This window comes from Passer montanus, unplaced genomic scaffold, assembly GCF_014805655.1.
Source record: "Passer montanus isolate IOZ18808 unplaced genomic scaffold, ASM1480565v1 scaffold52, whole genome shotgun sequence".
NCBI lineage: Eukaryota > Metazoa > Chordata > Aves > Passeriformes > Passeridae > Passer > Passer montanus.
The window spans coordinates 3,225,531-3,249,791 of NW_024370152.1; the positions used below are offsets into that span (position 1 = coordinate 3,225,531).

General features: G+C 34.3%; 1 protein-coding gene across 2 annotated transcripts in view; it reads left to right on the forward strand.

The window, feature by feature from the left end:
- The window catches only part of SLC27A6 (solute carrier family 27 member 6), a 37,520-nt gene extending 15,421 nt beyond the window's left edge, over positions 1 to 22,099 (forward strand). Inside the window, exons 5-10 of one of the 2 annotated variants that reach the window (XM_039724112.1) lie at positions 7,280 to 7,471; positions 14,068 to 14,158; positions 15,967 to 16,165; positions 16,725 to 16,822; positions 18,828 to 18,958; positions 21,007 to 22,099. In XM_039724112.1, the coding sequence (XP_039580046.1) occupies positions 7,280 to 7,471; positions 14,068 to 14,158; positions 15,967 to 16,165; positions 16,725 to 16,822; positions 18,828 to 18,958; positions 21,007 to 21,183 (888 nt within the window). In that variant the 3' untranslated portion in view covers positions 21,184 to 22,099. Of the gene's footprint in view, positions 1 to 7,276; positions 7,472 to 14,067; positions 14,159 to 15,966; positions 16,166 to 16,724; positions 16,823 to 18,827; positions 18,959 to 21,006 lie in introns of both variants that reach the window. The other variant, XM_039724111.1, reaches the window with a different exon arrangement.
- Positions 22,100 to 24,261: the final 2,162 nt, after the last annotated feature.

Consider the following 24,261-nt stretch of genomic DNA (forward strand, 5'->3'; position numbering starts at 1 on the left):
CATCGCATCCTAAAGCTTTTGGAAAGATGGGAATGGTAATGCAGCTTCTCTTTCCTGCTTTTCTGTAAAGAAGACCTGCATCCTGAGAAGTGTTATAAGCAGAGGGTAGGAATCAGTGTCCTTAACCATTATGTCATGTTTTCTACTTTTGTAAGCTGTGATGCAGTATGACAATTTTTGTATGATTTATGATACCTTGCATGAAATAGGTAAGGTCTCTATTAAAACCAGTGTTCACTTCTGCTTATATTCAAAGTCTGTGTCACAAATAATTCTATCATTGCTTTCAATTTCCCATTTAATATGTGTCCTGTTTTGTGTCCACTTGGTATTGAGACAGTGTTATCCTCTGGCAGAGGTAATATTTCTTATTTCCTTGGGGTTACCTAAGTGTATAAGACCATGCTTAACAGCTTTCAGACTTTGTTTTGTTAAGCTGAGGCAAGACAGTCTCTCTACTAGATACAGTTTGGCCAAGGGTTCTTTGGATGGGATTAAGCTCTCTGAAATTACTTTAGAGAAGATGCTTAGGGATTTATTGTGTTAAAACTCTTCTGTTTTAGAATAATAGTAGTTTAGAAGGTGAAAACAAAGAATTCAGTGCTACTGGGATAAGGAAACAGAATTAATATTTTTTTCCTGTGGTTGATGAAAGTGTTGTAGAAAGTGATGTAAGGATGGGGTTTATGTAGTTGGATAGCACTGTTTCTCACCGAGAAGCAGTTTTCCTTAAAGGAAGGGAATTTGATGGTCACATAAGCAAGGAGAAATTAGTCACTAGGCACTTTTCTACAATGCAGGTTTTACTTGTAATCATATTTTATTTCCCATTAAAGTTTAGCTCAATTTATGCTCGGTACTGGAAATTGTTCTTTCTGATATCCTTAAAATGTGGAGTGGAAATCTGTTAAGCCCCTTGCAGGCTTTTGGCATAAATATTTTATTGAATACCCTAAACCAGTAATGTGACACAGTTACAACCAACGACATCTGTATCTTGCATGGGAAGGCTTCTAAAAATCTCTACATGTCATTAAAATTTAATTTACAGGGGTGAATTTTGCAATTTGTTTATTCTTGTAGTGACCTATCCTTTAAAAAAAATCTGAAACCATTTGTGTGTGTCATAAGAAGACATTATTCTTAATCCAAATACTACTTACTGCAGTATCAGCAGTGCCTAAAAAAAATTGAACATTGTTTTTACATACTGTTAGAGTATATAACTCTAACTGTTAGAGTAAATATAACTTTTAGGCTAAGAATGTGTCCAGCACGTCTTAAATTAAAGCTTAGAAAAGGTAATGAGATTTGGAAGCTTGTATTTTTTTCTCTCTAGACTGTATCATTTGACCTTATAAAGAACAGACTGTATGTCACAGCAAACATTTTGTTTTCAACTGCCATAACTACAACAGTATTGTTTTTGAAAAATGGCTTTAAAACACTTTATTAACCCACCTATTTTTCTCTCTGCCTTCTGACATGTACAGATACTGGCATACCTCTCTTGGTACCAGCAGATGATCCTGTGTCTGTTTTCTCATTCTGCCCACTAATAATGGTAAAAGGTTTTCAGATGTTCTTTGTGGAAAATGTCTTCTGTGATGTCTTAGGAAACATTAGTTTTTCATTTACAAACAGCACAGAAGGCTAGTTACAGATGGTGGATCATTACCTAAGAGGTCATACAATTTGACCAATTTCTCTCCTTCCAGCTCTCAGTTTTTCCTAGACTTGTCTTTTGGGTTAAACAAGTGGAGATAATGTGCTTATATTAAAGCCTGGAAATCACAATCATGCTTTCACAAAGGGAAGTTTCATATTGCTCACAGAATACTGTATGTAACGTGCACCACAAGAAATAATCTGTATGTGCTTTAATTCTCTGAACTGACCTTTGAAAAGTTTTGTGTGATTTATTTTGACTAGTGCACTCCTGGGACAATCACCAAAAAGACAATTATCTACTTCCTATTACTGGCTGGAAAAAAGACAGAAGTGACTTTCTTTTGTTGGTAGATATTTTCTGAGGAGATATGAGTACAACTAAACAAAACATTTCCTATTTGAAGAGCTAATTGAAGAAAGCTTCTTTTAGAATATAATTTTAATAGATTATCAGGAGATTGATTATTAAATATGGGTGAGAATGAGCTACATTAAATAGCAAGCAACCAGTTTCTGTACTACAAAGATGTGTCCTTTTCCTAGTTTCCTGTACTTATGGTGCATCTCTTCACACTCTTCCTGTTCTCTTTTATTTGTATTTTTAAATTTGGGTATGTGTTTTGCTAAAAAAATCTAGTTGTGGTTTATACTTAGGCATTACTAAATAATGAACATGGATGTGCATCTTGAAAAATGTATCTGTAATAGTAGGGTATCTCCCATCTTACAGTCTAATAAACTACCTGATGCTCCCTTTTCAGGGCTAATGTATCAATAGAGGAATGGGTGAATGTGTTGTTACATACACACCTTGTAAATACTTGAATGCAAATCCTGTGTCATCTGTCTTATAATATTTTATATTTAACAGATATTTGCATTCTCAGGCCCTGAGATTGCTTTCAGTTTCATCAAGGCCATGGTACAAAGAAAAATTAATGCCTCCTTTCCTTGCATTATCTTTGCTTCTCTCCATTTGGATATTCCTTATGCAGAAATAATAAAAGAAGGGCAATGAACTTATTTTTTGTGTTTGTTTAAAGTGGCTGCTTTAAATGCAGCACATTTTATGTAGCTGCAGTCATTAATCCCTCCTGCACCAGTTAGTATAGTGCTGATAGCACTCTAAGAGGCATTTACCAACAGCTTAATCACGTAGATATTTGTTGAGAACACTTAAGGAGAAAAGACTGCAGGATGAAAAATCCCAGGTATGTGGTGTTTAATGTAGTAAGGCAGATCTTGACTTGTCAGTTAGTTAATATATGTAAGAAACAAGCACGCAACATGGAGACATATTGTGTCAAACTGATTTATGATGTGTGCAGATGTTTGGTACACAGTTCAAAGATCTTGGCAGAATGAATGGAAAAAAATTCCAGGTGTATGGTAAGAACTGTTCTTGCTTATTAATGCATTGATGTCAATGAAAAAGGTATTGAAAAAGTGCTTCACCTTTACTGTTAGAATTAAGTGGATGTACTGAACCCCCATTTTATTTAAGAATCACTCTGAATTAAGAAAATAAAATCAAAGTACAGGAAAATAAATAGATCTTTTTGGAAGCCTTGGAAAGATGTTACTACATTCTGTTGGTCTAAACTCTCTTATCCTCACTATCTGTGGAGAGCTATTAGTAAATTCAGAAACACAAATCATAATTGAATTGTCTGAGGACATGCAATTTGAACTTATTTGTGGTAGGTGACCAGGGTAAAGCACTGAGTCCTTTGTAAATGAGATTTTGTGAGGAAATACAGCTTTTAGCGTAGGAGGTGTTAATTTGGTACAGTGTTTTTGCAGTGGGCTGAGAATACACATGCACCCAATTGCTGCATGCCAACTGTTGCAGGGCAGCTGGCTGACATGCCACTGCTTGATCAGGTGTCAAGAATGGCACAGGGATAACAGAGCTTTTCTGCTAGAAGAGAGATGTATTAGGTGACTTCTTGGAATTCCTTCTACTCCTTTAATTTTTTTATTGTACCAAAGGTAAGCTAGTTAATGAAATTCCATCTGAAAATGGCAGAAGTTCAAAACCTATTTGGTCTAGTCAGTTTAAAGCATGAATTTCGGCATACTTATTTTATTTATTTTTTCATTACGACACCCTAAGTGTTCATCACTCAACCGTGTTTTTGTAATTTGGCTGAATTATCATCTCTTCTCCTTCCCTTCTCTTACTTGCAGCACTTGATTTACTCCATAATTATTGAGCCACCGTGCCCATGGATACCAACGTTCCTGTCCTAAGAGTTGGGCTTTGGCAGTTATCTGGACAATAACATATGTGATGATGTCTGTGTTAAAAGCAGATGACAGATGTTAGAATGGCTAACTCTGTTTTCTTTACTGTGGGTCACTTTACATTGAAAGTTAGTTGCATATAAAGCTAACATGAACTAATGTTATATTTTAGTTATAAAAAAGATAAAAATAGATAAAATATTTCTATATTACTTTACTCATATGTAAAACTAATGTGAGTAAAACTCACTGCTTAAAGTTTCCCTAATTTTAGTAATTTTCTTCATAGTTATTAAACCTGCTGGGAGATGAAATTACATATAATTTTCATTATTACAGTTGAAAGACTGCTAAATTGATGACAGTTTTAATGTCTTCAACACAAAGCCCTGCAGTACTCTTCAGGGAATCTTGTATTGACAGACAAGTACAACTATGGTGGGGCTGACTAAATCACAAATACCGTAGCTGCAGCAATGCAGTCTAACGGTGGATCTACCTTAGTTGTGAAGTGAATTACTCCTCTGCCTTTTAGGAATCTGCTTTCTGTGATCAGTTCTTGGTAACATCATACACCTTCTTTTTATTTTTGCAAAAAGCCTGAGTGCTTCCCTTCCTCAAGTGAAATTGTTTTACACTGTATTGTTGATGTTGGCGGTAGGTGTTAACATTGCAAGCAAAGTGGGATGATGTAATCCTCTCAGGACTACTCTGCATCTTTTTCACTAAACAACTTTGTGCTGTATTAATATAAACCAGCCAAAGTAATGTGAGGAACTGAAATTACTGCACTTTTAAATGATACGGTATTTATTCTTTTGGGAAGAACCCCCAAACACTATAATCTGTGTAGGTCATTGTCTTCTAGTTCATCCTGGAAGATGAACTAGACTAGGAAAAAATACTATCTTTTCAGCAAAGAGCTATCAATGCTTTTATTTTTCTTAAAGTAAAAATAGTAGAAGCAAAGTCTTTTTATTAGCTTGGTCTCTAGAGGTTTTGACTGTTCTTAGCCTGATGAAAGATTCAATTATTGTGTGTATATATATGTATATGTTTGTCTTTTCTGCTCATTGTGGAACAAAGAATTTCCTTGAAAGTATCTCTTGAGCCATTTTTGTATCTTAGCAGAGGCAGTAGATTTGAATAATTCAGTGGCAGCAGCAAGAGATAACTGCAGTTTCTGCAGTGTCCATGGTATGGACACATTTCAGTTTCACATTTCATTTCAGTTTAGCATTGAAATTGCAAGGGAAATAACCTACTTTGAATTTTATAAAATGGTGAACAATTTTGTGGAGGAAGAAAAAAAAACATTAAAAGCTTTCCTGATTAAGTTCAGAGAAACACTGAAACATTTTAGCTTAAAAAAAAGAATGTTATTGTTGTTCATTGACAGTATAGTGAATTTTAATTTATATTCTAACAGATATTATTATTTCAAGTATGTAAAAACCTACACTGTTGTATTGTGATATGTGTCTGAAGTTGAAAAAACAAACCACTGTAAAAATTACATCTGTGGGCAATTTTTAGATACTTTGTTCCAGGCTATGTCCATGTCAGATTTGTAGTGTTGTGTAATACAGCACTTACTAATAATGATTTAGCATGAATTCAGTGAAGTATGTGTTTATGTGTTCAGAAATTACTTTCACACCTAAAGATAGAAGGGGAAAAGCAGGAATTGTGTTCTTGTAGAAACAGAGTTGATAGAGACCATGGGAGGCTGGTGAGTAATGTAGTTGTGAGGTTAAATAGCGGGATAATGCCTCAGATTGTAATCTGCCGACACCTATCTGCATCTAGTGAAACAGGCACTTTCCTTGCTGAATCATTTCAGCAAGAGAACTTAGTTTGCAGAAGGAAGACTCTAAAGATGAATTAATATATTTTTATCTTTCTGTGAGTTACTGGTTTTGAAGTGGGAAGAAAAAAACATAGTGGTCTTTGTGATTTAGAGGAGTTTAAAATTCCATTGTGTTCGCAATTTTTTGTTACAGTAAGAAGAATTCACATCCTCATGAAAAGTCTAATTTATCCAAGACATAAGCCTCAGAGGAGCACTGCTGTTTATGCACTCAATTGATGCTTTACTGGTTTTGATATCCAAATTGTTCAAAAGATTCCTGTTTCACTCAGCTGACCAGATCTCTTCACAAAAATAATTAGCTGTGATTTTATGTGAGATGAAAGGCGTTCAGATAGATTTTTAATATAAAGCCATAACTAATTCATACTGGTTTGATGGGGGGTGGGGGGGAGGGGGCATAATACAAAAGCAGAAAATAAGAACTCTTTCTATAGTATATGTGCATGAATGTATACATATATGAATCTATGAAAAGAATGCGAACACATGCAGATGTGTGCATTTGTTTATAGAGAGAGGTGTTTGCAAACCTGTATAGGAGTGTAGGTAGATGAAGGTGTATAGAGACAGTTGCAGTGGCAGCGTGCTATGCAGTTCTGAAAGTATGTGGTAACAAACTGTACCTATGTTTATTTTAAGCTCTTACTTCTAGAGCACTCTGTATTGCAACTTGAAATGATTGAAAAGGGAGTCATAGTTTAAACTAGGTGAAATTAAAAGAAACTAAACCCAAACAAATGCAAACAGTATAGATGTTTTGCCTTCTGGTACTTCAGCTTAAATGTGATTGTGTTCTAAAGTTGGTCCATGGAATCTCAATGTTCGGAAAAGTACAGATAAAATCAGAACCTCTTACTGAATTGGATACATACTACTGTGTTTGTTATGGTAAACATGGGACCTTACAACAATAAAGACTCAAGATCACTAAGAAATAATGTATTCCAGTAACATTGAACAAAACCTTGCGAGTCTTAATATTGAAAAAGTACAGAAGATGACTAATATGCAATATGTGGGAAGGAACGTATTTTACAAGTGTGTGAAATCTGATTGTTTCCTCGTAATCAGTCTGAAGACAGAAGAAAGTAACTATTCTTCTCTTCTGACTTTAATCCCATGACAGAAATAATTCCTGTCTTTCTCTGTTCTTCCCAATTTTTTAATTCCTCTGGGGAGAAACAGAGCGAGACAATAGGACTTTTCAAATATGGACGTGTTTATATAAATCATTGTAGTAATTTTGTCAGGAAATAATTTGTTTGTTCAACAAGATAATAGGTTTTAGATTGCAGCTTACTGCTTTGCAGCTGTCCAACAGCTATGCCAGCTTTCTTTAACTTCTTGAGTGTTATTTTTTCCTTTTTTTTTTTTTTTACTGGATGTATTCTGAAGAAAGTATGTTTTTCCTGCAATGTATGTACCAGTATACTATGTATAGTTATCAGTATACTATATTTTAATTGTTTCCTCTTTTTTTAACAGAAGGAAGGAGAAAAAAATCACAAAGTCCGACTAGCAGTTGGAAATGGAGTAAGAAATGATGTTTGGAGGGAATTTTTGGACAGATTTGGTGCTGTCAAGATCTGTGAGTTCTATGGTGCTACTGAAGGAAACATTTGTTTCATGAACCACACAGGAAAAATTGGATCTGTTGGGCGCACCAATTTCTTCTATAAGGTGACTGACTATTTATTTACGTTCTACTTAGTAGTAGTGCTGAAACATTGTGTTTCTTAGTTGTAGTACAGTTGTAAGCCCTAGACAAAATTTCCAGCATGGTTATTGCAAGTTAGTTGACCCTCTGTAAAATATTGGCACCCAACCCAGTTGTACACTCAGCAGAAACACTGAGATTTTTTATGAAGTTTACAAAAGTCAAAAAGGCTTTGGCTCTCTTCTGAAAGTTTTGAGTGATCTGACAGTTGCCAAGTATAGTTTCAGGTTTCTACTACATTAGATGACATAAGAAAAAGTTGGATTTATTTTAATGCCTAATAACTCCTCACTGCTGAAATAAGACTACAAATTTCCTATTCTGATTTACCGTTCTACAAATTATAGGTAGAGGTCTGTTTATATAGTATCTTGATATTGCATACTGCTATGTAAATTTTCGGCATAAATGGGAGTTAATAATAATTATAATTAATATAGTGTAATAATTACATACATTACATAGTAGCATATAAACCGATACAGATTTAATAGATATTCTATACCTAGGTGCAAATAAACATAATTAACTCAAACTATAGCTAGCCTGTATCAGTATTCAGAAATGTTAAGACAACACAATACATATATAATCACTGTTGAGGTCTTGTAACAGAGAATACTTAGCAAGATTATTAATTTTAAAATGCTATACCCCTTTATCTACAGAGTACTGTAGGTGTTTGCTGTGTTCTAGGCTACTGAAACTAGGAAAAAAAACCCCGTTCTGTTATTTCATCAGCTTTGAAAATGGCAGTAATATATTTTGGGGAGGAGGATTGCATGATATTTATATCACACATTATGACTTTCCTCTGTCCTTCTGAGTAAATGAAGAATTTATTTCTACTTAAAATTCACAGATGTACTTTTTCTTTTTGATCCTGTAAGGACAATCTTTTAAATGATTTGAAAGTCTCAAACAAAGTAACGTGTGTCCCAAGCTTTAGCTAATAATTTGAAAGATGTCTAGCCTTTTTGCAAGGAGACTGCATATTTATCATTATGTTGCTGTTAATGCCAGTTTTTATTCTTCTTGAAATAAACAGTATCTCATGTATTGCCTAGAATTTTAAATTGAGTGATACCTATCTATATACAAGTCCTGTTGACTTAAATGACATTTGTGCTTCTTAGGAGAACTGATAGCAAAATGTCCCGACAAAACTTTTTAAAGTAGTAATGTAAAACCATTGTTTGGAAATACAACAGAGGTGTCTTCTGATGCCATGTAAATAGGTTTCTAGGCAGCATATGTGTTGCAGGGTCCTCAACTCCAATACTCCATCACCCACAGTACAGTCACTGCAGAGACTGCTTTACACCCTGGGGCCAGAGGTTCTTCACTTCTTGCGCAGGAACTCAGACTGCAGTGAGGATTCTGGAACCACTCAGAAAACACCACAAGAGCTAGTGTGTTGCTCAGAAGCCACAGAGAACTCAGGAATTTAAGCAGATGATTTCACTGATTCTGTCCTACATGTGTGATGCTCCATCCAGTGACCATCCAATTCTGTTGGATATCTCCAGAAGGGTCCAGAGCTGGTGCAGGAAATCAGAGATCTGGAATTTAGGTAGTAGTAGGTGAACCAGGAACATTATAGCTGATGTTAAATTTTGTTTCAGATTTTTCTAAACCTGATGCCTTATAATCTTACAAGATTTTGCATGTGTTCCAAACTTGAGTAAACTTGTTTTCAGTATTGCAGAACTTTTGGCAGATTTTTGTTATAAGTCATTAACCTTTTGGAAATACGTTGTGAAGTCTACAGCAGATAAAGGTTAAACTTGAAACTACCTGCATATTTCTTTATTAATCTGTATTTATAATCAAGTAGTGTGGGGATTTTGCATGCAACACTAAATATATATTTTATTGCCATAGTTAAGTTCATTTTTACTTATTCCAGGCATTTGCTCTGGGGGTTTTTAATAAATTTTTCAGCTTGCAGATAACTAAACAATGCCTTCTGAAGTGTGGCTGTTGTTTGTTTTACTTCAGTCTAAATGACATCCACTAGACAACTAGTGATATGTAAAGGAGAGCAGCACAATTTCTGATTTGTTGACTTGTTAAAGACCTAAAGCTGGAAAAAAAATCTGTCTCCTGCTATAAAGCAGACAATGGCACAGACAAGGCCCAGCCACCCAATCCCTAACATTTGTTGTTTCTTCAAATAAATGCTACAACATCTTTTGGAACATTCTCTTGACACACAGGACTACATGAGATAACCTTTAACATGCTATCTAGGGATTTCCTGAACACCTGTTTCTAGAATAGAAAGAAACAGAACTGAAAAAGTGGGAAAAAAAGGTTTGTGTGTTCATATATGTGATATACTAAAGGAGAAGGAAGAAACTTGCTCTCTTCCTACAGCATAATTGCACAGCTTGCAACAAAGTAAATGCAGTACAAAGCCCTATAGATACAGGTATTGGGAATATAGAGGGAATAATAGCAGAAAGTTTCAAAGTATAACATTTCTAGTTGGGGGGGAGGGTGGGGGAAAGGAAAAAAAAATAGGAGTGCATTCTGTTGTAGGTAGTGATAATGGCACAGTTTGTAAAGGTGAAATAGAGATAAAAATTACAGCTTTAAGAGGCAACCTTAACTCCGAGTGAGCAAAGTAACTTTTCTACCAGTGACTGCTAAAGACTGGGGATAAATGTTTGTGATAAATATTAAGGTTCTACCGAATACATTTATTTTCATAAAAATATTGTAAGACATAAGGTAATAGAAAGAAACAGATGAATGTTACAGCAGTTGGCAGAAGTTACTGTATTTAACATGTTAACTGAAAGCAGTGCCCTTGTTTGCACTTCTTTCTTTTCACACTGTGTTCTTTATATAAGAGGAATCGCTTCATGTGCTTGAAACCCTCCCTGTAGAATATGAATAAATCTTTCAATAAAGATGTTTACATAGAGTCAACGAACAGAAAAGTAGAAGCCTCTGAACAGCTTTTCAGCTGGTGAAACTTAAAATGTTTCACAAAAATTACAATATCTTGATTAACACAATAATATAATAAATTACTGTTTAATCTTTACATCTGACATACATATGTGTCTAGGTAATGTTAATAATCAATTACATTGTATATTACATACATTATGTGTGTATTTATAGATGTGATATGTAAAAAATCTTGAAGACACTCAATTGTGTCTATCAATATAAAAATCTCTTTCTTATGCTGAAATAAATTCTGAGTGATGACACACAACAAGGGAGCTTGGGATTAATGAGATCCAAGGAAGCTTATAAGGAGGGCTAAAAATAGCCCAGGGTATGTTCACCTGAAAAGCATTATGTAAAAAAAAAAGAATAAAAATTCCAAACTTTATTTGTAAATGTAATTTCTCATTATTTAAGCAAATATACTCAAACTATCAAAGGAATCCAAATCTCTTATGCAAAATAGTATAGATAAAAATCAGCTTTGAGCTGAGAAACATTTAGATTTTTTAACAAATCTTAAATAATTTCAACATATAAAATGGCTTTCACACAGCCATTCAGAATTAGTATTACGCACTTCTTCATGCAGTCATAGAACTTGTGGCAGAAGAAAAATAATTTTGTTTAAAAATAAACAAAGTTAATTTTAAGCAAATTTTAAAATCCTGGAAAACCGGGTTCAAAGGAAGAATACTGATGTGTAAATCCAAGCAATGGAAGCTCCTAAGTGCATTGGCCAATGAAAATTAATGTTGTTTCTTCTCCTTTGACTAATTTTGAGCAAAAATAATCTAAAGTACTACAAGTGTTTTCTAATTTTGAGCAAAAATGCTCTAAAGTACTACAAGTTTTCTAAGGTATTATATTCCTATGTGTCATGATTCAGTTAATATCAAACACAGCTTAAAAGATTTGTTTCTTGGTTTTGTTTACTTTGGCTCACAAAGTTGTGTGGAGTACCTATGCATCTGCTTTTTACAACGTAAATAAGGCATTTCAAATATATTTTCAAAACTGTCTCTAAGATGTGATGACACTATGCTCCAAATTTTTTTTCTTACATTTCATTTTTTAAAGATGCTTGAAACTAAATCTAGTACATGTTTTGTTTTTGAAACTGATATTCTCCAAGAGAATTCAAAAATACTTCACCTCTAAATAAAAAGTAATAAAAAGTTTGTAATCTCTATTTTCTGGTAAAGGTTCTCTGAGCATTCTCTGCAAGTTGAAACATTAGGAATGTCAAAACTACTTTCAAAATAATATTTAAATTCACATATTTTCAATCAATTAAAAATAAAAAAGCAGGTGAGGGAAGCTGTTATTAGATAACATCTAGGCAGCATAGTAATAGACAATGTTGCACATTAACACCCCTTTCAGTTTCAGCTCACTAAATGATGCTTTTTGTTTGCTACATTTGTGTTGTGCTTCAGAGAGTAAGATGTAGATTAAAATGATCAGTGTTGGATGCAATACTCTGTGAGAATAATATGGTAATGCTTCAACAGCTCAGGTCCTTGTCCCATTAGAATTTAAATAATGAGGTGAACCAAATGTTAGTCTGTGCACAGACTAAATACTTTGCTGTGGGGCTTTCATTTTCTAGTTTTTAATATGAAAAGCAAGCTGCTTAGAATCACAGAATGATTTAGCTTGGAAAAGACTTTTGTGCAGGCACAGCTGTTTGCACAGACTATGCATAGTTTCATTATGCATATTTAATACAAGATGCAGTTCTTTCTTTTAATTATATATTTTCATGATTATTGTTTCAGAAGCCTAACTGGAATACACTTCGTTAGTACTCTGAAGTTGTAAGCAAAAGAAGATGTATATAACATAGTACAGTTATATATAATAACAGTCTCAACAGTTTTTAGATAATATCAGATACTGAATTACAGTTTCTGAGTGTTTTTAACAAATTAATTCTTCGTTATTTCAGAGCTTAAAAACTGTATCTTGTTAAAATACTACTGTGTATGATGCATTATTTTAAATTATTCTAATCAGACACAAAACCAGTAACATATAATTTTATACCATTTCATTCTTATTATTTATATTACTCATTGCATTTTAAACCTATTAAAGTAATAAATATTGTAAAAAGAAAGTGAAGAAGAGTAGCATTTAAATGTAGACAGGCAAAAAAAACAACCAAAAAAAAAAACCTACTACCATTCTATTCCTCAAGAATAATCAATTATTTTCTAATAATTATATAATAATTATTTTCTGGCCCTCAAATTCTTAACTTTGTTAAATTATTTAATCTGAGATTAATAAGAATAATTACTCTTGACTTAATTAAAATAGTGTCCCCTTCTTGAATCATTACTTGTTTTGCAGACTATGACCTTTTTCCTTTGATCAACTGTCAAAAATATCTTTTTGTTTCAGACTTAGGGTAGAAAAAAACATAGTGCTGAACATTGAAAGGACTCAATGAACCAGTTTTGTCCACATGAGACTGAAATTGTGGGATTCAAGTTACTCTTTATTCAGATTTCTTTGAGAAAAATTATTTATTTACAACAACATTTTGAATTAGGATAAAGATTAGCAGCTCTTTATCCAAGTTAGTGGCAGAAAAGGAAAGAGGTTTATGTTTTAAAATCCTACCCTCTACTTCAGTCACTTCCATATAACCCTCCTTAAGTTGTATTGCATTTCTTTACTGTGAAGAGTGCAGGTCTATATTAATTGTTCCCCTATTGCCAAGAATTCCCAGAAGAAGATAGTTACTTTCGTTTCACTAGTTGTTAAAGATTGCTGATACCTTTCCTTTTGGGAAGGCAACATGGAATCCCGAGCGGGAAAAAATGTATCTTTAGAATAATAGAGAGACAATTTGGATGACTGCAAACACAGTTGTCCAAATAGTATCAGTAAGTGTCTCTTAAAGGTCCAGTTTGGATTCATACCACAGCAGAAAAACAAAGCAAAATAATAGTCACATGCTGTATATTCAAGAAGAAAAAAAAAAAAAAAAAAGAAGAAGGAAAAAAAAAGTGTTGCAGTTGCTAGTTTTGACAGGGGTATCTTGTCCTTCAGTTTGCTTGGAGCCATGGCAGGATGTACCCTTCTGCTGGTGCTCATTTCCCATCACCATACAGGAGCCTGAGAAAGCAAGAGGGAAGAGCTGAGGCTAGTTAAGCAACAGTAAAGCCCAACAGGAAGCAGGTTGTCCTTTGTGAGGCCTTTCACCTGCCAGTTGTTTTCAGTGCCAGAAGATTCCAAGAACATGTCATATCAGCCACCACCATTAAATGTTACTTAAACACTAGAGACAATGGTTCTGTTATGCTGACTCACATTGCTCTTTCACTGATGATGTAGATCCTACAACTTACCTGTAAGAAAATTAACAAAAGGACAGTTCTGTGTCTTCATTTACAAAACTGTTTTGATGTTGCTTACCTGCAGGAAATGGAATAAATTTACATACAGAGTATTTTCAGTTTTAAATGAAACTGCATTCTCCTTTCAGATGAGCATGACCGGAGTACAGGTTTCTTTATGTGTATTTACTGCCACCAGATGTCACTGTGTAGATGAGTAACTGATGACTTCTTCCCTTTTTTAGCTTTTTTTCCCATTTGATTTAATCAAGTATGATTTCCAAAAAGATGAACCAATTAGAAATAAGCATGGTTGGTGTGAAAAAGTTAAGAAAGGTAAGTATGTATTTGAATAGGATATTACAGGCTATTGATTTTAATAAAAATACTTCATAGAGTTGTTTTAAGGAGGCTTGCTATTCTGTTACTGCAGTTTACCAAATGAACTATTACTCTTTGCTCTGAAAAAAAAGCAGTATGATTTTTGATCTCAGATAAAAGAGCATTAAACATACCAGTGCTGATACCAGAAGCACTCAGGAGATCCTTGGATGTATTCACAGAAAAGTAGTGTTCAAAAGTGATGCTATGGCATTATCTTTGAATTTATACATAGTGACATCTGTGTTTTTTAAAGGAGGTTAACATAAGGAAATGGTTGCCTAAGAGATCTACAGGAAGGACTGGTGGATTAGAGCAAATGCTTTTTGATGAGAGATTAAGTGTTTCCAACTAGGTGATGTGATTTAGCTTAATAATTAAAAAAAACCAAAAAACCAAAAATAACCCAATAACACAAAAACCCCCAACCAAAACAACAAAAAACCAAAACTGCTTTATTATAGCTATCCTAAAAACATTCACCAAAAATCATGATTACACAATTTTTCAAAGTGTTACCACATACTGGAACATACATTGAACTGTAGGAAGATAACAACTGAAACTGGAGGAAGAAAAGCTCATATTAAAGGTCAGGCAGACAGCTTTAATAGGGAGCTGAAACAGATTTTTCAAAGGAGTTATGAGATTCTCTAACAGTTGGTAATCAAACATGGGCACTTTGAAGATGATATGTCACCAAAAGCTGAAATTTTATAGGCATTTATCTCTATGGATGCCAGACTGACCTGTAGAGGGAACACATACTTTAATTAGACACTTGGTCTAATTTTTTTCCAACTACACCATTCAATCTAATGAAAAGTATTATCTCTGTCTATAATCTTTGTCCTACCCCTGTCTTATTTCTTCAGAGCATTATGGCTGCAGTCATACTACCAGTGAACGAAGTACTCCTACTTTAAACACTCCCAGTTTATGGGAAAAAAAGGCACAGCTTTTTTTTAAGGAGGCAGTCTTAAATTAAAGACTATGCCTACTTTTGGAAGCATCCTGATATATTTTCATATTTATAATTCTTGTCTCTGCTATAAAGTAATGGAACTCTTAAGCTGTATTGTTCAGAACCTGCTCCCAAAAAGGTTACTTTATACAATTATTCCATACTCTGCAAACTAACACCCTCGTACTCTACAAGCATAAGAGGATAATCCTTTCCCCTACTCTCCCTACTTTTTTAGGAAAAAAAAAATTATTAAACTTTAGTATTTTACACCAAAAAGTAAACTGATGATGCTATATCACTTTAATGAATATCCTGAAGTCACAGAATCACAGATTATCTGAGTTGGAAGGGACAAACAAGGTTCCAGTCAAACTCTTTTAAGTGAATGGTCCCCACAGGTATTAAACCCACAGTTTATTAACATCAGGCTCCAACCAACTGAGGTACTTTCAGTGTTCTCAGAACTTCTGAAAAGAGATTAAAGAGCAACATAGTGCCTGGGCTAAGCATCTACTTCTGATTAACACTAGTTTTTCATTAGGAAGCTGATAAAGCTGACAGTCATTACTGAAATTCAGTAACATGTGGGGAGTCAATTCAATATTAACTTGAATGGTGCACGTTCGGAGTATTATAAACTACTTGTGAGTTTATAATAGAGAAAACTGGTGAGTCACCAGGAAGAAATACAAGTGACTGTGAATTTGCGCGGACAATATTGTAAGTAATGTTAATCTCAGGTACAGAAATGTCCAGTAATATTTTGGGTTTATATTCTTTCAACGTCTCTGTATAGGTGAGGCTGGTCTTCTGATTTCCAAAGTCAACGCAAAGAACCCCTTCTTTGGTTATGCTGGCAATAAAAGACACACAGAAAAGAAATTACTCTGTGAGGTATTTAAGAAGGGAGATCTTTATTTTAATACTGGAGATCTAATGGTTCAAGACCATGACAATTTTCTTTATTTTTGGGACCGGATTGGAGACACCTTCAGGTACAGTTATTGGTTTTTAAAATATTTCTTCATTAAAGATATATAGAATGGAATAATGTGGTTGCATTTGTTTTCAACTGGAACTGTTCAATTTATCATGATTCTGAAGTGGATGATGAACGTTGAATTTTGTCACAAGTATTCTGTGAGTAATATTCCTGTGGAACTGAATGATTCATTTTCAGAACAGTTCATAGGAATTCCAGCTCTTTGATCATGCTTTTCAATAAGCATATAACAAGTAATGGATTTGCTATGAGCAAGGAAGTCGGACACTGATGTGGAGAAAAATGTATCAAACAGCACAGATTGATCACTTTTGATACATTTATGTACACGTAAAAAATTTGGAAACATATTGATCTTCAGTGGCCCTTACAGTGTTATAACGCCCAGTAAGGGTAATGAGTTGCAACACTGTCTTCTGGTGATCAAATTCTAATATAACAAGTGTGAAAAAATGTGAGGTAGTGTCAGTCTGAAATGAATGGAGCTTCTACAAAAGATTTTTTAAAAGGACAGGTGTCATGGGATTAAATGTTTTTTTCACACATTTTAGATGGAAAGGGGAGAATGTTGCCACTACAGAAGTTTCTGATGTCATTGCAATGTTGGACTTCATACAAGAAGCAAATGTGTATGGTGTGTCTGTGCCAGGTAAAAAATTCTCCCAGGTTCATTAATAATCCTTATAACCCTTTCTATTTCATGTTTTAAACCTATGAATCATATTTGATTGAGTAATCTCTTTAATATCCAGCTAAAATATAGATGCAGGTAATGAAAATACACCCGATTGTGAATGAGTCAGTGAATTATGCATTTTTTATCTATATTCAATGAGGAGTACTTTTGAAAATCTACTGTGCATACATTTGTGATAGCTACATAACAGTTGGAATATAAAGATTTAGTAAATTCACATCTGCATAAAATACAGACACATGTGCCAAAATAAAATGTAAACAAGGTAATTCTAAAGTAACTCTAAAGGAAAATATATGAAGAGATTTTGCTGTCTTATTTCACTTCACCTCATAAAGTAAATGGAAACAGTTAAGTTATAAAACTAAGAAGAAAATGAAAAAGAATATAAAGAGAAAAGTAAAAGGAAGAAAACAGATAATTTCTTTTAATAGTTTTTTTTTGTTATTTGTAATGAGATTGGATGGGCTTGATTGTCATTCATGCTAAATCTTTTTTTTTAAAATATATGTTTGGGGTCACTGGGATAAAAATAAATTTCTATATAGGAGACTGGTGCTCTGCTTTGCACCAAACTAAAACAGTGGCTAAAACAGTGTTGATAACTTAACAGTGCCTGGCTACCACTGACCAGAGCTTGCACAGTACACGGTTTTCTCCATGCATGAGAATGCTGGGGGCAGCAAGAACTAGGGAGCATATGTAGATGGTACAGTGGTCTGAAACTGACCAAAACAATATTCTGTATCATATGATAGCCATGCTTAGTTATTAAAGCTGGAGGAAAAGAAGCGGATGAGAGGTTTGTGGGTGTGGTGCTTGTCTGCCTAAGAAAACCACTGCATGCTTCAAGTGAGGCCCTGCTCTGCAGGAAGTAGCTGGACATCTGTCTGATGATGGGGAATATTGAATGATGTCCTGGTTTTGCTTTGCTCGTACATGTATCTTTTTGTTTACCTATGAAACTGTAATTACGTTAACACCTGAGCCTTGCTTCCCATGGCAGAAGGGATTGAACACAAAGCTGGCTGGACATTTGGTTGCTGGCAAGGATAAACCCACCACAAAATGATAAAGGAGTTTAAAATGAGAAAAAGTGTCACTTTCTCTCATGTGAAGCATGAACACTCACTTGAACAGTATTTTAAAGCCATAGAACATAGATACATCATAGAAGACTGTCTGAAAATCAGATTCAAAAGTATGAGAGATGCTAATTTCCTGTACAACACTTATCTGTTTACCTACTCAGTTTATCTGACTGTCTTGATAATTGCACTGAAGGATAAAAAAAAATCAAATTCCTTACAGATTTTATAGCATTAGCAAAAAATTAAAACAAACCAAAACAATGATAAGGTTGGCAGAACATCTCTGCTGTTACTACTAAACTAAAGTGTTTAGTTACTTGCTCAGTTGAAGTGTTCAGTTAATTTTGATAGCTGAAGTTCATTGCTTTTACCTTTTGCCCATTTTGTTCCTTACCAAAGACCCACAGTGCTCTTCTTTTCCAGACTAAACAGTCAGAACTTTTAATTGCTCTGTTAATTCAGATCCACAGTTTTGTGAAAAGATACTGGCAAGAGAAAGAGACTAAAACAGAAATGAAGGTATAATTGGCTACTCCAAGAAAGACACTCTTCACTCTTGTTTTTGAGAGAGGAATGTTGTTGATGTTTGTCCAATTCACCAATTATATCAAGTACAGGACTGCATTTAGTCTTACCCGCCACACTCATTTACAGCATGAGTTGCTTAATTGATCACTTGAATGATGTCCAGGTACATGTAATACTGCATAAAATATGAATGAGATCTTGCAGCTTTACTGAAACTCAGAATGTGATCTGTGACTGTAGGTTTGTTAATGCACTATGGTATTTTTTTGTATGGTTTATCATTACAATGTCAACTTTATTCATGTTACAAAATTGACATCTCACTTCCTTTTGTGCAGACCATGAAGGAAAAGCAGGAATGGCTTCTCTTATTTTAAAGCAGAATGCATCATTAGATTTGGAGCAAATGTATAAGCAAGTAGTGACCTATCTACCGAGTTATGCTTGTCCCCTTTTCTTAAGAGTCCAGGTAAGCTGCATTATTGCACTGTGTATACAAGCGTCTACATAATTTAAACACAGAGATAGCTAAATTAATAACAAAGAGTGCTTGTTCATGTATCACTAGACTTGTTCTAGACCGGGTCCTATTTGCTGTCTTCATTAATGGAGTCCTGGAAAGGGGATTACACAAAAAGTCAATGAATTTGGAGATTATGTTTAAATGAGAGAAACTGTACAAATGAGCAAGGACAGAGATCATACAGAAGGATTTGTGGAGATTAGAAGCATAATCATGGTGAAAGAAAAAGATTCAGAGTTAAAAACATGAACAACTGCATCTGGAGAAAAAAATCTAAAATCCATTTTATTCAGTGAAAATGCATGAGAAATAGAGCTAAAACAGGAACAGGAGACAGTGGGCTGTGCACAATAAAATGAATATTATTTTCTCTGTAACAATGACAAATATTAAAGTATTTGAAAATACACTAGGTAAATTGAAAAGGTGAATAAAAAAAGTACGTTATTGTTGCCATCACAGTAATCATCAAAGTCATTCTTATTTGTGCGCTACTTTGCTCCAATAACTGTCCAGTTTGGGGAAACAGACCCTCCCACAGAGTGTAAAAATATAAATATAATAGAGTGAACTACATGTGAGAGTATCAAAAGCACACAATATTGATTATCATGATAAATGAAGTCTGATGAGCACTTTCATTTCTGTTAAGTGTTTTGCAAACATCATGATAAGACAAACAGAAAAATGTTTCTGAAGATGTTTGTGAAGGAGTCCCCTACATTCGAGGAGTAGATGAAAAAATAGTTATTGTTTAAAGAGAGAAGTTATGGAAGTTGGTATCTTAGACCACTCAGAGATTGAATACTGGTTCAGAATAAAAAGGGGAAACAAAAAATCTGTGAAAGACCTTGAAAGTGAAGTATGTTTGTATGTATGTATCTATCTCATAAGTCCAGGAAGATATCTTGCAGCAGCATTCTGATGCACATAAACAAGATTAGACTTGAGAATGTTGCAGTAGTCTGTTTATGAATTATGAGAACCTAGTCTAGATTTACTCCTGTACAGTTGTCACAAAAAACTTCACACTGGACAGAAGGAATCTGATTCTTGGGTATTGCATTGATATCAAGTATCTGGAATTTGAATATAAATTAAAATTTAAATGCCTCCATTACAGACACATTGCTGTTGGCACAGCTGTCATTAACGAGCAGAGGGTGGAACTTCAAGGGAAAAAAATTAAAAATGTATTAAACTTGATCTGACATATAATTATACTTTAGAAGATGTCAGAACATTTCCTAGACCAACCAGAGCAGGTAGATAAAATCTGTAGGTATCCCTGGAGTAAATAAAAGAGCTCTTTAACTTTTTTTTTTAAACATAATACTTATTTTTTTATTCAGAGATTGCTTGCATATAAAAAAAAAAGTATAGAGACAGAAGATGAATGGAGAGAAGTCATAAAGTTGGGCTGAGCAGAAGTAGTTAGAACAGAAAAGACAGTCTTATTACAGATGCCTCACACTACTTTTCCAAGGGGTACCATAGCACTGGAGCAGCCTGAAAACAAAATGTAAAGTCAAGATCCATCTTCCTTTAGACCTGAATATGAGTATGGCTGATTTAGTACATGATTCTTTCAACCCCTTTTGTGGGGTGACAACAGTCATAGTTAGAGTAAATTTCCTGAGTTTTATCATTAAGGAGTTCTTGGTAATAACACGTTTTACTCTCAGAAGCCTCATGGTGTGTAGTTTCCTTTTATGATGTGCCAGTGAAGAAGATCGATTGTCTTGGGCATGCTGGGATGACATACACCACATGTGACACTAAAGAGACACTGCCCAGGGATGCAGATAGAAAAGGGCTCTAGTTTTTGTCAGCCACATGTCTGGTGTGGGTCTGCAGCAGCACACAAGCTCCACTTTTTCAGCACAATGAGAATAAACTGACTTACATCAAGTAAGACTTTGAAAAACAAATATGAATGTGAGACAAAGAAAAGTAGCTTGTTTTTGAATAATGTCTCTTTCTCTCTACTGCAGGAAAAAATGGAAATGACAGGAACATTCAAACAACAAAAATTTCAACTTGTGGATGAAGGTTTTAATCCATCTATAATTACTGATCCCCTTTATTTCTTAGACAATTCTAAGAAAGCATATGTCTTGTTAACCAAAGAATTACATGAGATGATCTTATCTGGGAAAATGAAGCTTTAATTAATTGACCATATAAAAGGCTATTAAGGGGGACAGTCTATACAAGCTATTGTATGAGAAAACAACGCAATTAATTACCTGTATTTATACATAGTTATCCAGAATAATGTTTTTTATATTTGATATTTACATTCAGATGTCTTTACTTACTTGATCATTATTTTTTACTAATCACTTTTTACCTCTTGAGACAAATTTCTAAGCAAATAACCTGTAAAATATAACTGAAATCTATTTTATATTAACTTTGGAATATAAATGCTGAATCTGATACTTTTTCTTAGTACTAAATAAACATAAATGATATATGGTATGACACGTGGTGGAAAAAGAATCGGCACATAAGATACCGTGCCACAGGTTGTGTCTAAAGACAGAATATATGCCAGTAACATATTTTTTTTTCTGTAGTTTATGTACTTCTGAATATGTATTGTAGGAAGTAAAAGCTTAACACTGGTTGGAGGAAAAAGTATTTTCTGCAGAGGACTTCTCTGATGGAATATAAGATAAAAGAAACTGAAGCAGAGGAAAGTCCTCCAAACAAACCCAAATACTAACATCATTGATGAATTTTTTGTCTGTCATAATCTGTGCTCTTTCATTTGTTAAACTGGCTGTTCAGAGTGTCAGATTCTGAAGACAAAGCAAACTTCTGTGAAATGTGTAGTAGCAGATCAACAATAGGCAGAGAAAATCTGCACGCTTAATGGGGAAAATCATTTATATAGCATAACAAGAATTATTGCAGCACTTTATGTCATGCATATTGAGTACCAAATAACTTCCATATTCTTAGTAATGACTGCTAGAGATCATTATTTCATGAGTATAGAATATAGGTGAATTTTTAAAACACCAGATTTTTATGTTCTAATATTTTCTAAGTTTTAAAATAAAGTGTAAGATTATTTAAACCAAATACCATTCTGTCTCAGTTTGAGTCTGCTTGCACAAAGTCTGTTTTCCAGCCTCTTTTGATACTTTATTTGCACAGTGCTTTCTTCTAATGCAGCATGATGCCCACTTTGATCAGCCAGAAGCAGTATCAGAGAATACTCAAAGGGTGACTCTCTCCAACACAGGGCATCAGAAGTCTCTTTTCCATCCTAACAGTGGTATGAAACTAGGTTCTCATGAAAGAGTAGGATGTAACACACTTTAAAAATAAATTTCTTGTGTCTTTCTACCTTTTTCATCTAACAAGACATTAGAACCTTGTCAGTTTTTGAACCTTGATTATTACTCTAACTGATTTTCTTTAAGAACCCAATCCAAGGATGCAGTGAAAAATATGTAAGAATCATAACTTACTTACATTTTTGAACACAATATTCCTTATGGGGCTGCCAGTATAAATAACGAAGTTTACAATTTTACAATTTACAAACCAGTGAGAGCTAACAGATACTTACACCAACATCATGCCTTATGGTAGATGTTAATGTGAAGGACATATTGGGGAATGAAGAGAACTTCCATAAAGATGGGAGGGGGTTACTATGATGTACCATTTCCTGAGTAGTCCCATTTTTTCTGTTTCTTTAAGCAGTGCCCAAATGGCTGTCTGTAGCTGAAAGCTAGGGCAGGGGATGTTTGCCACTTACTGAGACAGATAGAAGTGCCATTACCTAGTCAAGAACTGCAAATTTAAGAATGAGGTATTTATTATAAAATTAAACCAAACTTTGCATGTTAGGCTGAAATTTTGAGCAAAAGATTGGTTGTTGAAATCAAGACTACTTTAACTCTTACACAGACATATGTTGAATATTCAGGACCCCTTTTATTACAACAGTAAAAATTACATCCTTTCTATGGGAAATAATTATTTTCTGATTTTTTTTTTAAATATGGCACCCTGACATCCACAGTATCATGTTTAATATCATAGAAGAATACTAAAGAATTTAGTGAGATCAGTTGCTTAGCTTTGGTAACATATTTAGCACTTCTGAAATTTATTTAGCTGTTTAATGTATGATCCTATGCATGACTAATGAAAAGGTTCAACCATGTAAATGTAAAAAATGCAAGAAATGAGTGGGGGAAAAAAGAAATGAAAAAAGAAGAGAACACTTTTCTATTAAAAAAAAGGAGAAACAAAAAACAAAGGCTTGTTCCTGAGTGTTAGCATTTGGTCACTTCTTTTGTAGCGTATATAAGATGAAGCAGATTGTTTCTGTGAACAGTGGCTGGGTCAGAGAAAGCACCAGAGGGAGAAAAATGCCTGTGTGCCACTTTTCATGCTCTGTCCGCTACAGGATCAGCCAGCTGGTGTTTCCAAACTCTTGGGTACACTTTCAGCAGCAGTGGGACTCCTCTAGCACAGCTGCCTTGGGAGCCTAAAGTGTTTGTTTCCCAGAAATACAGATTTCCAGCTTCTCCTGTGTTTTCCATAGTGTTAACTAAGATAGCCTGGGCAATCTGCCTGTTTTCAAAGGTGAGTAAAATAGTACTGTTCCATGCACTATCCCAAGAAATACAATGTCCATGACATGAAGAAAATAATAACTGAGCTGTGTATTTCCTAAAGGGAAAACAGTCTATTACTCTCAATGCAGTAATTTCCTTCTTCTAGCCAGTAAGTTGGGTTCCAGCAGATGCACTGAAGCATATTCCAGCAAAATGTCACATCCATCATGAATACCCAAGTTCTCGAACCAGCACTGCATTTAGGCTGAATAATGATGCTGCTTACGTCAGACACCACAAAGGGTCTTCCTTTCAGAATGAGAAGATATTGTGACTGACCTGTTAATTTCCTACCTTTACACAAATCGACATTTGGACTGGCTGAGGTATGAGTGTTGCTGCAAGATGATGTCTCAGTATTAATCTGGGAAAATAAATTTCATGTAGTAAGTGGAAAGCAGCAGATGAGGCATGGCTGGGGTATGGAGGGAGAGTTTCCCTAGTAACCTCATATATTAAAAACGGAAGGGAAAGAAAGGTTAAAATAAATGAAGGTAATTATTTTTGAGATTTAATGTATATATTTTTCCCTTTGCATTTAAAGGAAGGTTGATAATGCAAGAAATGCTTATTAATTAAAAACAAAACAAAACCAGAGGTTAT